Source organism: Haliotis cracherodii, unplaced genomic scaffold (genome assembly GCF_022045235.1).
Source record: "Haliotis cracherodii isolate W230 unplaced genomic scaffold, xgHalCrac1.p SCAF_8, whole genome shotgun sequence".
Taxonomy (NCBI): Eukaryota; Metazoa; Mollusca; class Gastropoda; order Lepetellida; family Haliotidae; genus Haliotis; species Haliotis cracherodii.
In genome coordinates, this window is record NW_027266341.1 from 34,524,286 (window position 1) to 34,544,302 (window position 20,017).

At 39.4% G+C, this 20,017-nt stretch overlaps 1 protein-coding gene and 1 pseudogene across 1 annotated transcript; both read left to right on the plus strand.

Annotated features, from left to right (window-relative positions):
- Positions 1 to 1,195: 1,195 nt before the first annotated feature.
- Positions 1,196 to 7,573, plus strand: LOC139450568 (transforming growth factor-beta-induced protein ig-h3-like; annotated as a pseudogene).
- A 2,257-nt stretch (positions 7,574 to 9,830) lies between these two features.
- Positions 9,831 to 19,448, plus strand: LOC139450413 (apolipoprotein D-like). Its single transcript, XM_071232104.1, has 4 exons — positions 9,831 to 9,930; positions 15,825 to 16,092; positions 18,305 to 18,369; positions 19,092 to 19,448. Exons 1-4 carry the CDS (start codon positions 9,913 to 9,915, stop codon positions 19,305 to 19,307), a joined length of 567 nt encoding a protein of 188 aa, XP_071088205.1. The 5' UTR covers positions 9,831 to 9,912; the 3' UTR covers positions 19,308 to 19,448.
- The last annotated feature ends 569 nt before the right edge of the window (positions 19,449 to 20,017 follow it).

The window sequence follows — 20,017 nt, forward strand, 5'->3', positions numbered from 1 at the left end:
AAAAAAAACCAAAACAAAACAAACAACCCCCCTCCCAACCCCCCCCCCAAAAAAAAACAACAAAAAAACCAACAAAAACAACAACAAAAAAAAACAAGAACTAGAATGTACACAGGGAGCATGAATTAAAGAAAAGATGACAAGAAAGGGGTCTGTTAGAATAACAGCATGCCAGAAAATCTTTGATCATGACATCATCAAGCGCATTGTGAATTAAGCCACTTTGAACATTACTTCATGTGTTTGTGATGGGTGCCACCGGTGGGGCAGGATACGCTCACCGTTTCGCGAACACCTTGGGCCATAACAATGGACTTTAGTAGAGACTTCTTATATATGTGGAAAGGTTTTTTGCCGCGCCCATTTTCATCACGGATTATCAGACCCGAAGCCCGAAGTGATGCAGGCCTGAGACGTTTTTACTTTGGTGAAACACATGAACACATGCCCAATCCAATGACCATAATCAAGGCGTATCAGGGATTCGAACCCACGATCATAGGATCATTACGTGTCCAATGGAGGCAACTCTGCACAGCCAATTTGGACGCATTAGATAACTAATGACCTTCATGAAGGTTGGTGCCAGTAAATATCAGCAGCTTCACTGTATTGAGGGGGATGCCCCTTCTTCGTGGTGTGAGAGGTTGCGAGCTGTCCCTGGGTCTATTGCTTTGTTACAACTACATCATTTGTCCGATTACTTAAATTTAAACTATTATGAAGACGTAAAACTGACGCAACTATAGGCCATTAAGCAAAACTATAGAGGACTTATGATTCAACCATAACATGGTTAAAGCCAGAGAAATCACTTCAATCTGTCGTTTCCAGAAGTAGAATTTCCCTATTACAAAACATGGATGCAGAAAATTCTTACGAAACCAGTTGTTTGGATGCCGTGTGAAGGGAATTGGTTTGTTTTTTATTACCAATCGAAATCCATTGAATCCATGTGTATCAACCATTGCAGTAAGTCAACATTCATCAGATAGTCGCTAAACTGACCACGTAAGTCTTTATTTTTATGAAACCGACTATTGTGAGGTCATTAAAAACTAACGTAATGAATTTAGTTACAAGATAAGAATAAAATGCTGCTATGTCACGTGATCTAATCTGAGTCTGACTATACACGAACATTCTTGTGAAACCAATCCTTCTTGTTGCAAGTTGACTCCGTGGTGCTGCTAGAGACAAAATGTATGCTTTGTTAGTTCTTTGCATGCTGGTCGTTGCTGCAACGGCGCAGTCGACAACAGTACCAACATCAAATATCATCGACCTCCTGACTGCAGGACGCCAGACCACACTTTTAAATCTTATTCAACAAGCGGGGCTTACTGATACTCTTAAAGGACCTGGTATGATATAGTAAGGATATCATCTGGGTTTGTAATGCAAACGTCTGTTAGTCTCAGTCTAACATGTAGATATATATGGTATGGATGTATTGTGGGTACATTCAGTACATAGAATATAGCTTTTAAAGATATTTTACAAAAAATCAAATTCATGGATTAACTTTTCAAAATGTGATTCTTTAAATGACAAAATGATTGTTTCTTTTAAGGCGATGTTGCGCCATGATCAAAGTCAAATTCCTCATTGGCATTTTATTCGTGTATACATGTATGATGATATTGATACCCGTATTGGTCACATATTTCTTATCAAAGAAAACAGTCAAGAATTCTTACTAGTGTTTAAAGCGTTTGTCCGTCACTCTTTCAAAATCAATGGTCAGTAATTATTATTGGTGTTTAAAGCGTTCTTTCGTCACGCTGACGATCAAGATTTGAAGACCATTTTAGTAAAACAGCAGGAATGGTAACACCAAGTAGATTAATACTCTCTTACCAGTAATCATCTATGGACCAACGTGCTAACACAATCCTATGCAACTGACACGGCAAAACTGACCACCTTTCTCAAATACCACGTGGTCAATGGTCAATACCAACGAGCTGATCTGTACAATGAGGAGAGTCTCACTTCCCTCCAGCCCAACCAAATGATCAGGGTCAACTACTATAACGATGTAGGGGTAGGTGCACATTTTACATCCAACAGAATTATATCTGTTGGGAACTGACCGTGTAATATTCATATCCCTGTATGTTCATGTGTAAATTCATGTGTATCTTCATGTGTACGTTCATGTGTACATTCATATGTATCTTCATGTGTATCTTCATGTCTATATTTATGTGAATGTTCATGTCTACATTCATGTCTACATTCATGTCTACATTCATGTCTACATTCATGTCTACATTTATGTGCATGTTCATGTCTACATTCATGTGCATGTTCATGTCTACATTCATGTCTACATTCATGTCTACATTTATGTGTATGTTCATGTCTACATTCATGTCTACATTTATGTGCATGTTCATGTCTACATTCATGTCTACATTTATGTGTATGTTCATGTCTACATTTATGTCTTCATTTATGTGCATGTTCATGTCTACATTCATGTCTACATTTATGTGTATGTTCATGTCTAGATTAATGTCTACATTCATGTATATGTTCATGTCTACATTTATGTGTATGTTCATGTCTACATTCATGTCTAAATTCATGTCTACATAAATGTCTACATTCATGTGTATGTTCATGTCTACATTCATGTCTACATTTATGTTTACATTCATGTGTATGTTCATGTCTACATTTATGTCTACATTTATGTGCATGTTCATGTCTACATTTATGTGCATGTTCATGTCTACATTCATGTCTACATTAATGTGTATGTTCATGTGTATGTTCATGTCTACATTCATGTCTACATTCATGTCTACATTCATGTCTACATTCATGTGTATGTTCATGTCTACATTCATGTCTACATTCATGTGTATGTTCATGTCTACATTCATGTGTATGTTCATGTCTACATTCATGTCTACATTCATGTGTATGTTCATGTCTACATTCATGTCTACATTCATGTGTATGTTCATGTCTACATTCATGTCTACATTCATGTGTATGTTCATGTCTACATTCATGTGTATGTTCATGTCTACATTCATGTGTATGTTCATGTCTACATTCATGTGTATGTTCATGTCTACATTCATGTCTACATTCATGTGTATGTTCATGTCTACATTCATGTCTACATCCATGTGCATGTTCATGTCTACATTCATGTCTACATTTATGTGTATGTTCATGTCTACATTTATGTCTACATTTATGTGCATGTTCATGTCTACATTCATGTCTACATTCATGTATATGTTCATGTCTACATTAATGTGCATGTTCATGTCTACATTCATGTCTACATTAATGTGTATGTTCATGTCTACATTCATGTGTATGTTCATGTCTACATTCATGTCTACATTCATGTGTATGTTCATGTCTACATTCATGTCTACATTCATGTGTATGTTCATGTCTACATTCATGTGTATGTTCATGTCTACATTCATGTGTATGTTCATGTCAACATTCATGTGTATGTTCATGTCTACATTCATGTCTACATTTATGTCTACATTCATGTGTATGTTCATGTCTACATTCATGTGTATGTTCATGTCTACATTCATGTCTACATTCATGTGTATGTTCATGTCTACATTCATGTGTATGTTCATGTCTACATTCATGTCTACATTTATGTCTACATTCATTTTTATGTTCATGTCTACATTCATGTCTACATTTACATGTATGTCTACATTTATGTGTATGTTCATGTGAATGTGCCTATGTAATTACCTCTGTTACTTCATGATTGTGAATTTCCATGTATATGTTCATGTGTACATTCATGCGCACATAGATATGTATATGTATGTATATATCCCTGTGTGCATTCATATGTATACTCTTATGTCTCTTTCTGTGTCTATTGAAGCATAGAAGGTAATGTAATCATGGTTGCTATAAACATATCACGGCGCTTCACACAGATGACTTCACGCCAACTACAAAATCACTGGCACTTGCTTACCGTTTCCGCGAACACCCGGTGTCATTACTGATTTTCAGTGATCCAGGCATTGAATTTTCATCACTATGTTTCCTTTTACGCCTTAAGGATTATGTTTAACCAATATTGGAGAGATAATTATCTGGGCTTTACATTTTGAATTTATTTGGTTTACATATACTCGTATCAATGTCCAAAATGAGATACATGTTCGTTGTTCCGACTCCTCTCTAGGCGTTTGCGTCACCATGGCGTTAAATGACGACATCTGTTTCAGGAAATTACCCTGGAGGGTAATGCCATTATATTATCTGATCACGTGTTGAGTAATGGAATTGTTCACTTCTTCAGTGGTGTGATGATCCCGCCGGCGGGGACCGTGCTGGACGTCGTCCTAAAAGACGGAAATCTTACCACACTCGCCTCAACTATAAAGAGTGCTATGCTAGAGAACTTCTTTCAAGGTGAAGATCTCTTGATCATAATCGACAAAATATTTCTTGTAGAGCACTGCAAAACAATTGTAGGACGTGGTATTTAATGCCGTTTACCAGAATGTCAGTTTTATCGGAGTGTGTTGACTTGTTGTTTTGGGGGGAAAAGCCCAAAGAGGGGGAGGTCGAATTTAAGTATGGAGTGAAGTTTATTTGAGGATGTAGATCAGGTTACAGAAACAACAACGTTCCAATCAATGCACGTCACGTATTTCACTTGAAGTTGGTGTAACCATAAAATATGTTTTCAGGAAACTATTTTCGAGACAAACGATACAGTAAAATACCCTTTTCACAATTAAGACCATCTGCAGACCCGAAATAGCATAGATTTCACTGTTCCTGCAGTTTACTCTATGGTTACTGGGTATTCCAGATCAAAAGCCCATCACCCTCTTTGCTCCCACTGACGAAGCATTCAACAAACTCGGAAGTGCAACTGTGCAAGGTCTTATTGCCAACCCTGCACATTTGAAAAGTAAGTCTTAAATTTTTAGTGAAAGACATGTAAATTTATCACTTATCATTGAGATAACTGTGGCTATTTTTCTTGTTTTAAGTAAGGAAATGTCAGACGAAACTGAAGGTTACATATAGTTCATGCACACAAAACATGTTCTCAGAAATTTCGTTGTTATAGTTTGAGATTATTGTTTCGCCAGAGATGTGATGTTGCAGCTTAATAGAGAAATATGTCCCTTGTTGTAAGAACGTTTCAAGAATAGTAAGAAATAACTTATAAACTAAGGAACAAAGCGTTTTGTCTAAAGTATTCGACTAAAGCACTGTGGTCCTTTATATATGTAAACTCCCATCCAGGAAATACATGGTTTAAACACATGTGCGAACATAATTCATAAACACATGCATATGTAGTCGGAATCGTAGCAATCGGCACTGCCTTTAGCAGATATTTCGTATAAATATTGCTTTTATCTAAGATCTATTTCACTGTTTTCATTATATAAATACGTAATATGACATTGACAAGACTACACAATGTATACGAAATATCTTTAACATACATGCGTGTGCTGTAATTCTCCTGGATTTATTACATTAATCAAGCTGTACATACGTGTATGCCACGGTGCTGTTTCCAGGCGTACTTCAGTACCACGTTGGTCCCAGGGACAATCTACAGGGCAGAGTACCACAGCGCCTACCTGCACACCTTTGAGTTGGCCGACCGGATTCGGCTACATACATTCCACTTCTGTGAGTATGTCGACTTGTGTAGGGATCACCTCACTTTTGAGGTGTTTATTAATATAGGGCTACATACTTCACTGTTATATATGTGTTACTGTCTGTAATCATCTCCTCACTTTTGAGATGTCCCACCAAATAGGGCTATATTATTCCTGAATATTTGATTATGGTCTGTAGGGATATCCTTATTCTTGAAGAGTCCGGCCACATAGGGCTACATTGAGACCCTGGTTTATATTTGTTACTGTCGGCAGTGATCTCTTCACTTTTGAGGTGTCCGACTAAACAGGCCTTAATAATGTCTGAGTATTTGTTTATTGTTTGTTGATATCTCCTCACTTTAAGGTGTCCAAACACATATGGTCGTAGGAATTTTGTGAGATTGTCTGTATGGATTTCTTTACGTTTGAGGTGTCTCACCAGTCATTGCTCTATAGGTTTCAGGGTAAAGAATTGTCATGTTCAGAAGTGTTCACCTCACTTTTGACGTGCTGACCTGATTTGATTTTATGAATTTCCGAAATTATGCATGGTCCTCACTATTTTGGTGTCCAACCCGGTTACGATATGTAATATGTTAATGACGGAAACATTCTCCCCTCTTTCGATGTGACATCCAGATTGGAAGCATTAGAATTTATTACACGTTTTGGTCATGGTCCGAAAGGCTTACCTCACTTTTGAAGTGTCCGAGCAGAGTATTTGACCAGTATTAATGTTGAGGTCAGAAAGATTCCCCTCGCTTTTTTGTTTTTCGTATTTTTAGACCAGCCACGAGTATTGTGGCATAAAGGTATCTGGCACCTCTGAGGTTGCAAGGATTAGGTGTAAAACTCACAATCATTTGACCAAATGACGACTGTGTGTTTGCTTTGGGAAAATTACCTTTCAGGTATAGTACTGAGGTAAAGTATTATCATAAAACAAGAAAAAATGGACTATACTACGGTAGCCCATAAGGGATATGGAGTCTGTTTTTCAATATTTTGATATTTCACTTACTTTTATCGTAACCTTTTTCAAATTAACACGATTTGTCTTACAAATATGTGATAAATCATGTGTAAATAAGATACTGAATCGCTGAAAAGTGAGACGAAAATGTCAAAAACTAAAATAAAATGTCAAAAACAAAAACGAAAATGTCAAAAACTAAAATGAAAATGTCAAAAACTAAAATGAAAATACAGAAAACTATTTCCACCGCGTTGAAAATATTTCCACTGCGGTGATAATAAATTTATTTCCACCGCGGTGAAAACTATTTCCACCGTGGTGGAAATAGTTTTCGGTGGTTTCATTTTAGTTTTTGATATTTTCGCTTTTGTTTTTGACATTGTCGTTTTTGTTTTTGACATTTTCAGTTTAGTTTTTGACATTTTCACTTTGGTTTTTGATATTTCCATTTTAGTTTTTGATATTTTCGCTTCACATTTCAGCTACTCAATAGCTACTTGAAAGTACATTTTCCATGTATTGGTTGTTTTTATACATGATTTATAAGATATTTGTATAAAAAATCGTGTTAATTTGCTAAAGGTTACGATAAAAGGAAGTGAAACATCAAAATATTGAAAAACAGACTCCATGTCCCTTATGTGCCACCGTATTATACGTATTGTATTATAAGTGAGTGGTGTCCCTCAAATAACACGTTCCATTACAGGTCACTTTTGGGTAGATGCATTGTCAAATCGTGGTGCATATACGTTTAACTGCTTGCGAATGACCTAATCCTTTCTTTGCCCCTGTAGTTGGGTACGAGGCCGACGATGGCGGTATGGTGGACGATGAGGTGAGTGCCACCAATGGGGTTGTCCAGAAGATTGATGCTGTTCTCATCCCCAGCTCGCTGTCTGACCAGGACAAGGCTTTGACAGCTGGAGCAACGACAGCAGCTTAAAGACATTGTAATTGTGATTGATTAAATCAAACATCATATATTTGGGAGCATAGTCCTTTTTCAAAGCACTCTTGTCTCATTGTCCCATGTCATCAATGGCACTGATTGAGAATGGCCACAAAAGACAATTCAAAGACAAAACAAAAAAGCATAAGAATAAATAATAAAATATGTAACTATATAGAATTATATTGCTTTTAAATTCGGGCCTGCTCAAATCCTAAACAATAAACCTCATGCACACGGATATGGCAAACCAAGGTTCACAATCAGGTCGAATCCCATGTTCAAACCCATGACAAGCAGATCCTGAAAAAGTTACCATACAAAACGCTTAATAGCGAAATTTGCATGATGTGCCAGGTTTTGATGTAAGGGGAAGCCCGATTTGATGCATGTCTGAAACGCTTACCATTTGGTTAAACCAACGAGAACATGTATGATCCTGGAAAAGTAGAAACATAATCGTGGCGCCTGAGCATTCGAACCCATCAAAGGTGAATGAAACGCCTAAGGAAAGCAGCTCTGCACAGTAAATTGCGGCGCTTCAGAATACTGGGCCGACTGGGCGTCTGGTGCAGCAATATATATGCATACGCGATACTGCAATTCTCTGCAAACGCAATGAATCAATAAGGTACGCTGTCACACAGTATGTTCATTACTGTACAAAAAGACGACCGTGACATGAACAGAATACAAAAACCCACTAAGTACTCATCAATATGTTTGATGTGCACGTATCCTGACTACAGCGCCAGTAGTTTATTTTCTCATTTCTCTGTTGTTGGTAGTAGTGGTGCTGGTGAAGCTTAAGGGCGTATTTACAAGAAACAAGAGACTAGGAACTTAATATAACGTTGGATAATATAGTGCAATGCACAATAGCTGTAAAACTATTTTATCGACAAAACAGTTTGAAAAATCTAAAAAAAACAGAAATAAACACAAGAAGAAGAATGTAGGAATGAAGTAATTAAAGGTGACGAGGAAGGGACTTGAAATGGATAGAAGATAAAAATATCTTCGGCCGTGTCATCGGCTCACAGAGCAAGTGCATATGGTACCGTCCAAGTTCTGGACCAGTCTGCAGAAATCTACATAAGATTCAATCTTATGGAACTCATTGAGCAGGATGTGAGTGAGTGAGTGAGTGAGTGAGAATTATCGTCACATCAGCAGTATTTCAGCCATATCGCGACGAAACAGTTATAATAATTACATTTTGATTTAATAAAAAGCTGTCAACGATGGACAGTAAGATAACTAGAATATCACAGGTTCAATAGTAAAACTAGTTGAGAACAGTTAAAACAATATATTTATAATCAACAAGACAATATAAAATTGGGCTATAGATCACCAGCAACCAAAGTTAGGCCACCTTACAAGGGACCGAGGGGACTTACATTACTTTTGCTACCTGCACGGCTCCCCAGTAGGATTTACACCATCCCTTCAGCTGCTGGTAATGGTATTCAATTTTAGCCAACCATTAAAAGAAACAAATATACTACGTTGTAAAACCGAGGTAAGAATAAATGTACTTTGAATGATGTGGTCTTACATATCCTCTTAGGGGGACAATAATTTTACGCTACTTCAACCCCCTTTGAGGATATAGCCACTGACCATCGAAGTTACAAATTATACATTACCAATATAAAATATAGCTATGTACACAATTCAAAATTTATCAAAAAGTTCAATTTCTTTTAAAAAACCTATGATTAAATGAGAATTGATTCTATTAAAAAGATCCTTAATTGATGATGATGTAAAATATTTATCCCTTGTGATGGATGAGCAGGATGTGCTAGACCAAGGAGGCCTCATATTAAAAAGATTGGGCGAACTGAACTTTCATTTCGGGTTTCGGGTGCCGGGTGCCGGGTGCCGGGTGCCGGGTGGGGCTCGCTCACCTTTTCGCGAACACCTGGTATCATCACCTTTTGATCGTTATTCATAAACACATGCTCATTATATAGTCGGAATCGTACAATCGACTCTGCTTTCGCCCTACATTTCTTATGCATGTGGATAGGATTTTGTTGCTTTAATTTAATACTGTTTAGTGGATGTCCCTCATAGGTACAATTTGTAAAACCCATGAAACCATTGAAATTGTTATAATATTGCTAAAAGCGGCTTAAAGACATACTCACTCACTCACTCTGATATTGTTAGGTTATATCCCTTTGTTCGAGTGGCAGCTCGTTGGATATCTCTGATCATGACACCAGGCTGTGCCCCACGGAGGACGTGCTCTAATCAGGTCACACATGGCGGATGTTATCTGAACTATCCTACCAAGTATTTCTTTCCCCCGAACCACGATAATGGACGGCTGGCTTAAGGTGAGACAGTACATTTCAACAACAGCCATTAATCTTGGATTGTCAGGCGAAGAAATACACGTCTATGTCTAAGGCGTTGAAGTGATACTGACATTTACAAATACTCAAATTAATTTGAAATGTGTCAGCAGAATGTCTGTTTATAGGTGATTGTAGAAATGTGTAAGTACAGAAGTTCAGAAGTTTTCCTATCATGTGATGTGAAAACCATGTGGGCAATGCTGGCCTATGAACTGCAGGGATTGAATGAAAATCGGCCTCACTCCGCTCTTTGCGTCAGTTATGTGAGGTGAGGTAAATGGGGTTTAACGTCGCAACATTATTGCACTTACAGAATGTGTGTGTGTGTGTGTGTGTGTGTGTGTGTGTGTCTCTCTCTCTCTCTCTCTCTCTCTCTCTCTGTGTGTGTATTTGTGCTTGTGCTAGTTCGGACTAATGCCGGTTTTATAGTGCTACCCGAGTGAGGTACCATGTAACACTATGACATGGATAACCCGCTCAGACACTGTGTTGTAACTCGACCAGTCCTTGTTTATCCCCTTCATCCCGAGCGCCAGTCAGGGCAACATCAAGTGCCATCTTTTAATGTCTTTTGGTATGACGCGACCGGGGATCGAACCACCGACCTTCTGCTCTCTGAGCAAACGCTCCATCCACAAGACCAAGGAGGCGGTTCTCAGCTATGTAATGTTGTGAAAGTTTGATGTAAGCACAAAATGTCGCTTGTTGTCAACCAAATCCATGGTTAATGATCGGAATTTTGAACCCACGACCAACATCTTCTGTCAGCTTTGAAATATTAATTGGAATTTAAGTTTGGACATTTACATTTTATATGTTTGTACGGTGCTTTTTTTAATTTAAACGTAACTTTCGGTAATTAAAAAGGACATGATAGGTAGCAATGTGCGTATCAAAATGCCTCTTTCTTTGGGGGCACTGGTTGCCCAGTCGTCTAAGTCGCCACAATTCCTTGTGCTGAGTTACATCTCAAAGGTACGCCAGAAACCTATGATTGTGGGTTCGAATCCCGGCTCGCCCCGATTATGTTTCTGGGTTTGTCAGCACCATTCCCGTGCTCGTGGGGGTCACCAAAGTGATAAACGTCTGAGACCTGCATCACTTCGGGATCTCCTCCCACATTAAGCTGACATGTCGTGATATAGTGTTAAAAGCGGCGTTAAACCCAACTCACTCACTTCTATGTCAAATCAAAATGACTGTAGTTGTTGTGAGATCTAAAACATAGAGTCTGAACCTGTCACTCTCGACCTCTTGCAGAGAGGTCATTCATCTGTTATCATGTTATCGGGGACTTTGTATGACGGGAGCGGCTCACCCAAGGTGTGTACTTTATGATCTGGGGTAGATATCAGCCTTAAAGTGGATGCACCAGTAGATGAGTACAACATGGGCTGCTTAATACCCCGCCCCACAGAATAAAGTGTATTTCATATTTACAGTCACGACGTACCTACTGTTATAAATGTTTCCTTGTACACAATTGTTTCATTGTCTTTAGTGCAATATAAAAGGTCTACGTTTGTGCGCTCTGTTTAACATGACGTGAGATCAGACGATTTTGATAATACGTTAAAGCAGGTTGTACTTGAAAAAAACCATCAGTAATAAACTTACATGAAACGTTTTCACCAAATAGTTCGACCGCCTTCATCTTTAGTGGATAGAGCGTTTCCCCGGAGAGCGGAAGGTCTGGAATTCGATCGCTGGCCGTATCATACCAAAAGACGTTAAAAGGTGGAACTTGTTGTTTCCCTGCCTGACGTTCGTCGTTGCGGGGATAAAACTAGTCTGGTCAACTCGCAGTCTCTGTTCTGTTGTTTGAGTTGGGTATTCATGTTAAAATGCGGCATGGTATCTCAGTGGGCTTGCTTCATGAGTTCATGCAGCCACACACATACTCGTGCATCCTCGTCGCTCTATAAGTGCAAATGGGGCGGTCGGTCAGTCTAGTGGTTAAAGCGTTCGCTCGTTCCTTCCCCAGTCACACTGACTACGTCTTTGGTCTGTAAGACTAGTTTACTATTCAGACGGTTTTCGTCTATTTTCTTGTCCAAGAGACCGAGTTAAGTATCTCTCGGGTGTTAATTAGTTGTATTCGACGTTACTGAATGTCGCGCTTTACTGCATCTTGTCGAATACAATGTCAAAGATATGTTTTAGCTGCTCTCCTGTCATTACTGTTGTGCAGTTGCTTAGCTAACCAGCTTTTTTGTATTTGCTCTGATTTAATTAATAAGTGATCATTTTCAGTGTAAATTGGGTTTGTGATCTTTTATCTTGTCGTCTATTGACGACAAGCACTACTCCCATTTTTAGCCTTTTGTCAAGTCATTGCCATGGAAACTTATGTGTTTTAATAAATCCCAAACTATTAAAAGGCACGAGTTCACCACTTGGCCTATATATGGGCCAAGTTTGGTGAAGAAGTATTATGCGGATTTCAGGATCTGCTCCGGAAACGACATCTTGCTCGAACGAACACGGGGCGGTCGGGTAGCCTAGTTGTTAAAGCGTTCGCTCGTCACGCCGAAGACCCGGGTTCGATTCCTGACATGGGTACAATGTGTGAAGCCCATTTCTGGTGTTCCACGCCGTGATATTGCTGGAATATTGCTAAAAGCGGCGTACATCCATACTCACTCACTCACTATAAGTGCAAATAATTTTGATGGGGACGTTAAACCTGATTTCACCCCATCACTAAAATAGTTCAAACGTAATGCGTGTGCGTACTTTCTTGAGCGCTGGGGCACTTTTTTTCCGCCTGTGGGTACGAGGGACCAAGTCATCTATTTGGGAGTGCAGACTCTTTGATCCGTGATAGTGGTAACTGGCTACAGCCCCGTGAGTGTCACCAAATTTATTATGACTTAGTTCAAGTCAGTCCTAACAGGATTCAATTTGTGTGTATGCTATCAAATATGTCATCATATCTATCAGTTTTGCTGTTAATCGTTACTTATTACCAACTAGGTACTTCCTTCACACGTACCACAGCCGACTGTGGTGTTGTTTGTTTGTTTATTTGTTTTTTGTTTAACTCAGCAGTCAACAATATTCCGGCGTTATGACGGCAGTCTGTAAATATTACAATCTGGACCAGACAATCCAGTGATTGATTTCATGAACATCGATTCACGCATGACATGCATCAACCAAGTCAGCGAGCCTGGCCAACCTATCACGTTAGTCGCCTCTTACGAAGGCCTATTCTAGCCCGGATCTTCATGGGTCGCTGATGCATGAACTTTGACCTTTCTCGTTCGACTTTTTCATTCATTCATTCATTCATTTATTAATTCAATCATTCAAGTAAATACAAACTTATATCACCAATTACATACATATTTCATTTTAAAAACTTTAATAAAAATATAAATAGATATACAGTAAAGTACGGTTATAACGAACTCAAAGGGACTACTAATTTTAGTTCGTTATAACCGTAGTTCGTTATAAGCATATATATAGCATAATTACTGCAAATGGTCGGGACCAAAAAGTAAGTTCGTTATATCCGTCAGTTCGTTATAAGCGTGTTCGTTATAACCGTAGTTTACTGTAAGTACAAGTTCCTTTAAAATCGCATTTGCTTTAATGAAACTGGGATCAAATGGCCGAACATCATGATCAATCACACATCTTATACTTCATGTGGACATAATCAATATTGACGCATAGTGATCTGTAGTATTTTGTGTGTTTTTAGGTAGAAAACATGAACAGAAATCATGAGACTTTAAGCAGGAGGTGAGGTGAGGTGAAATGGGGTTTAACGTCGCGTCCAAGATTATTGCACTTATATAGCGACGTGCATGCACGTGTGTGGAAGTGTGGCTGCTTGTACTAGATCGGACTGATGCCGATTTATAGTGTTAGCTCACTGAGATACCATGCCGCAGTTTAACATGAATATCCCACTCAGACACAGTATACTGACTCCGAGCCGACCGGTACCAGTCCTTGTTTTAGCCCCTTAATGCCGAGCGCCAGACAGGGTAACAGCAGGTACCATCTTTTAACGTCTTTTGGTATGACGCGGTCGGGGATCGAACCCCGGGCCTTCCGCTCTCCGGGCGGACGCTCTACCACTAGACCACGGAGAGGGTCCTTTAAGCAGGAACTCTCTCGGACAGCAAAATGTACTGACGTTGCCAATTGTGCTTAAGCGTCAAATTACTCAGATTAATCACAAACATGGTACTGGCCATGTGGTTGCAAATTCATTTCTTGACGCAGTCTTCCGTCAACCAATTTATTTTACACAAAACCCCTCAGCCAGAGATTATCATTAACAAACCGTTGCAGTAATGAGTGATGGTGAAATAAACATAATGAAATCTAAAATCGGTTCTTTTAATTTTCAATTACATAAAAAAAAAAACTCGGTATACTTTCCTTCGCCTCTCATTTAGAAAGTCCGCCAGAACAACTCATCCTGGACATAATTCAAAACTTGAAATAATATCAATCTTTCGGTCAAAATGACCTGTATGTCCAACTCGAGTTTCATGGCCTCTGCAAACGCACAATATGACACATAAAAACATGATCACAGTTACTTCTTTTTTAGGTAGAGACAGATTGGAAGAGCCATTTTTTAGAAAAAATCACCAGCTTCACAACACAGCTTCCAGACAACTGAAAATGGGATGGATTGAAGTCATAGCGACATATTTTATGAGTGTTTCGTGACGACCTGAACAGAAATAGTCAACACAATAGAATATAAAATACTTTGTTCCGGCAGATAATCGAGATTGACTATCATATGGCATTGACGTTTCATATTTACACTGTAGAATATGCTGCAGCGACATGAGGTTCTATGGCAATACGGATGTTGCTATAGTAAAACCAAGATCCACAATTCTTCAGTCCTCGCGGATTTTGATTTTGTTTTTAAAGATTTTGAAAATGTAATGTCATTTATCTTTGGTAAATGCTCATTTGTAGAATGATGCATGTTTTGTTCAACTTTAGGAGACACCAGGAAGTTATATTCCAAGTCAACGCAAAGTCTCCACAACTGCAGTATTTCAGTTACGTCATGTCAGCCCAATGAAGCTCAAATGTATTATTATCGTAAAGTCTCCACAACTGCGGCGTCATTTCAGTTACATTGTCAGCTTGATGAAGCTCAAATGTACTCATTTGTAGACTGGTGCATGTTTCGTTATCGTAAAGTCTCCACTAACGCAGCGTCATTTCAGTTACATCATTGTCAGCCCAATGAAGCTCAAATGTACTCATTTGTAGACTCATGCATGTTTTGTTATCGTAAAGTCTCCACAACTGCAGCGTCATTTCAGTTACATTGTCAGCCCAATGAAGCTCAAATGTACTCATTTGCAGACTCATGCATGTTTTGTTATCGTAAAGTCTCCACAACTGCAGCGTCATTTCAGTTACATTGTCAGCCTGATGAAGCTCAAATGTACTCATTTGCAGACTAATGCATGTTTTGTTATCGTAAAGTCTCCACAACTGCAGCCACATTTCAGTTACATTGTCAGCCTGATGAAGCTCAAATGTACTCATTTGTAGACTGATGCATGTTTTGTTATCGTAAAGTCTCCACAACTGCAGCCACATTTCAGTTACATTGTCAGCCTGATGAAGCTAAGATTTACTCAATGTGAGGTAGGAGACCAAGGAATATGTTCAGGTAGACCATAATTGGGGTGAATCTGGGTGAACTCTGGTAAATGTTCTGGTACGGATCAGCATAACAAAACAGGATGGCGAAATGTGGCTCCCGAGAAATATGTCACCCTTGCAAATTTAAACACAGTGAAAAATATTGAAATTTTTTCATGTTTCCTCAACGATATATGATTTAACATATTTTTAGTCATTGGCTTTTTCAGTTTGCGGTAACTGCGTCGTTACTGTGCCTGTCCCACCAGTCATCATGCAAGTCCCCTCCACCGTCAGTAGCCTTCCAGAACACGCGCTTCTTCGGTCTGTGGTATGAAGTGGGCAAGATTCAAACGGTTGGTGGAGCACTGTTTGAGAAAGACTGTGTGTGTACAACAATAGACGTGAAACCCACCCATGGTAGTTCCAGCGGGGATGCAACTGTCGTCAACAGTTGCAGAAAGTCCTCTCCTTCGGGGTCATTCCTGAACGCCACAGGTAAGGCACAGGACTCACAGCCAAAACATGCTGTACCACGTAAACTCCATCAAACGATGCGACACAGCTCTGATGATCAAATGTGTAGTGTCGTGATTTTCAGAAACTGGAATACACAGAAATGAATTGTGAAATCTGTAAATGACCACACAAGATCATTGATAGACTTGCACAATTCTCTAAGGCAATAGGGGGAACGGGTGGCCCAGTCGTCTGAGGCGCAACGATTCGCTGTGCAGAGTTGCGTCCCTTGGGCACGCCAGAAACATATGATTGTGGGTTCGAATCCCGGTTCGCCCCGATTATGTTTCTAGGTTTGTCAGCACCATATCCGTGCTCGTGGGTTTCATCGAAGTGGTAAACGTCTGAGACCTGCATCACCTCGGGCTTTCCTCCCCCATTAAGCTGACACGCCGTGATATAACTGGAATACTGTTAAAAGCGGCGTTAAACCCAGCTCACTCACTCACTCTAAGGCAATTATTATTAGTTCAAGTATGTATCAATGTTTATTAATCTGCAACAGAAACATTTGTCTTCTCAAGTTGTTTTGTTTTTGTTTCATAGTTCCTTATTATACACAAGTTGTAGATTCATAAGGCTTCAACCTTATTACAGAGACAAACACGAAAGCTGAGTTTCAGCTAATTTGGTTTGCTATATTTTGCATTTACCGCTAAAAGCCTGCCGTGATGCCGTGAATCAGTCATAGCCTTCACTCATGCTCACAAAGTCCCAAACATATAAGTCTTGTTTCTCAGAAATGAGTGAGTGTGTGTAGTTTTACGTCGCTTTCACCAATATCCCACCAATATCACGGCGGGCTTTCTCGGAAGAAAATGTTTGAACACTTTGTGAAATTTCGAATTGAATGGCTGCCATGGCGGTAAAATGGGACCACAACCTCTTCAATACATTATCCATTAGTAGGAACAAACATGTGGAGTTTCACAAATTACGTGAATGTGCGGTACGAATATGTTTGATGGATGGCATGTTCGTATGTGATTGCATGCGGGGGCGGGTTCGGTCAAGGAAAGCGTCACCAGAAGTGACCATAGGAGAACAGCACTGGGTCATGACATTGGCCGTTTGTTAATTCTAAGCCGTCTTTTGTAACACCATCCTTGAAAACTGCTATTTTGGAACCTGGAGCGTCTGTAGGGGAGTAACAGGGCAATTACAGTGTTCTCGCCTGATGTCGACAATTACTTGTAAATGAAGGAAGACCAGTACCAGACGTACATGTACCTGCTGTGCTGATGGCGGCGTGAAGCGCCCCTGGTCACTGCAGCTGTTGCCATTGAACGCTACAACGTGTGCATTGATAACCAAGCAATTATGCACTCGTTGATCTTCGACTGAACTGATGCAGATGTTTCACACAGTGATGTCTTGACTTTAGTCTGGGAACAAGTTTTACAACATTTTCTCTCCTTTGTAACTTATTTTAGCCTTTGGGGTGAGTGAGTGATTATGGGTTGACGCCGCTTTTAGCAATATTCCTGCAATATCACATTTAGCCTTTGGAAGTATACCACTACCATATATAGCTGTTTGTATAACTCATGAAACATATCTTGAACAAATGGTTTCATTTTGATAGAATCACGACCAGCCTATTACATTTTGCTTAGCTCTGTTTGTATATCAGTAGTTGCTTTAATTTATCATGAACATAAGTGAGTGAGTGAGTGCCATTATCTTACAACGGATAGGGGGCAGGTACACATTGAGTGTATGTACCCACGTGATCGCCTGACAGAAATTTGAATCCTGGGGATATTTAGGGCTTATGCCAGTGAACAGGATAAGATATCTCCTCAGATGAGTGACTTTTTCCGAAAGTCGCCATTTGTTCAACCAGCATTGTTTGGGTGCCCGGTAGTTATAGATGGTGATACAAATGCTAACAGCCAGCTTGGGTTGTATACTTCCCAGGGAGCTGATAATGGAATCTGAAAGCAAACATCCGTTGACCAGGATAATATTGTCTTGAGCTTTGACATCTATCTCTTGTGTGGAGTTTTGTCTTTTCTTCTTCTTCTTTGAATACACCTATTAATTTATCAATTTACTCAGTAAACATCAACTCAGCATAACTATATCTGTGTAGTAACATGTATTTAAACATTCATAAAATAAATAAAACTCTAAACAAAAGGTTTAAAGATGGTACACTATCAAACAAACACGTCATGTCTTTCTTCAGGTACTCTGGGAGCCGAGGACCCGCAAGGCAAGTGGAAGGAATCCTTCTTTGTTTTCGCTCCAAAGGTCAGCCTATAAGCATATTGTAACTGTCGTTTCGCTAAAGAATGTTGTGGTTGGAGTTAGACTTATGATAAAGTTGGAATCGTACAATGGAAATGTTTTGTCGCCCATATCTAATTTAATTGATAGATGTTCTCAGACTTTGTTTTTATAGGTAGACCTTAACACATGTTAAGTATTCCTTTATATCTACAATTTTTATAAACTTCACTGAACGATGTGAGCAAACAATGAAAACGTTACATGACCGAAACACTGCAAACTTAAGGTCCAAGACAACAATGAGTCTCGTAATAAATACATCACCGTCGCATGACCAATGTTTCATTTTTAATCACCTTCAAACATATTATATTGTTGTGTTAACCTTGTGATGATCCTTTGCATGTCGTTATTAGACGACCCGTGAACATCCGGGATAGAATAGGTCTTCAGCAACCCATGCTTGCTGTAAAAGGTGACTAGGCTTGTCGTAAGAGGCGATTGACGGGATCGGGTGGTCTGGCTCTCAGATTTGGTTGATGCATGTCACCGTATCCCAATTGCGTGGATCTATGCCCATGATATCAATCACTGGATTGTTTGGTCCAGACTCGATTATTTACAGACCGCCGTCATACAGCTGAACTATTGGTAAGTGCGGCGGTAAACAACAAACAAACAACATTACTCGACGTTTTGCGAATGAATATGTTATATCGTTTTATATATGATACTGCCTACAGGTAGACTACACCGTTATCTACTTGGACGACCAGTACGCCATCGAGTACGATTGCAGCAGTTTCTTAGGCATGACAAACTACTGTGTGCACTTCCTGGCTAGGAAACCCAGCATCGGGAACGAGACTCTGCAGCTACTCCAGAAGCTGGTCTATCAGCTGCAGATCAACACGGAAAATTTGCCATACAAAGTCACCAACCAGGTTGGTTGCTGGTGAGATGACGACTGGAGCCCTAGAGCTTACCACCTCACCTTTATAGTAAGCTTATGTAGAGTACAAGTCAGTTTGGATAACGGTTAACCGACTGCATATATCAGTCTCATCCGTATGTTCATTCAGATATAATAAAGTATGATGTAAACTTTCGTTACATATTTGTTTGTTGTTTGACGCCGCGCTAAGCAATATGACGACAGCCTGTAAATAATCGAGTCTGATCGATAGATGTTTCAAGCAACAATCCTCGCCGTCTGTGTACGATTACAAGGATGCTCACTATTCCATCTATCCCTTTGTACGACAAACAGTGGTTGCTGGGGACCAATTCTTACCTGAAATGTCGACGAGCTTCTTTCATAACAAACCTCTTGTATTAAATGTCCCGATGCACATGCAAGTTAATCCGATTGTTAAATAGAAATCATTGCAAGCAGCCCGAAGGATGTTTGTAACATATTACCACAAAGGCATGCATTCAGGTCGTGGGCAGCGAAATCATTTAAATTGGTTAAACAGGAACGTTCAATAACGAATGTGAGGGGTCAATAAGGATATGTGGAATCCCTCTCTTTGTGATTGCAGCCCTCGGTATCTTCTTCTCCCATTCTCACATCCATCAATATCAATCCGTAAAAGAAATGGTAATTGTTTTGCTTTTTGCCTCCTTGAAACTTTCATTAAATTTTTTATAAGTTTCTTTTTAAAGT

Bases quoted from the DNA above. Each gene is read 5' to 3' on its own strand.
- LOC139450413 (XM_071232104.1), top strand. The intron at 16,093-18,304 runs GTAAGGCACAGG...GTCTTTCTTCAG, and splicing joins GTCATTCCTGAACGCCACAG to GTACTCTGGGAGCCGAGGAC. The intron at 18,370-19,091 runs GTCAGCCTATAA...TACTGCCTACAG, and splicing joins TCTTTGTTTTCGCTCCAAAG to GTAGACTACACCGTTATCTA.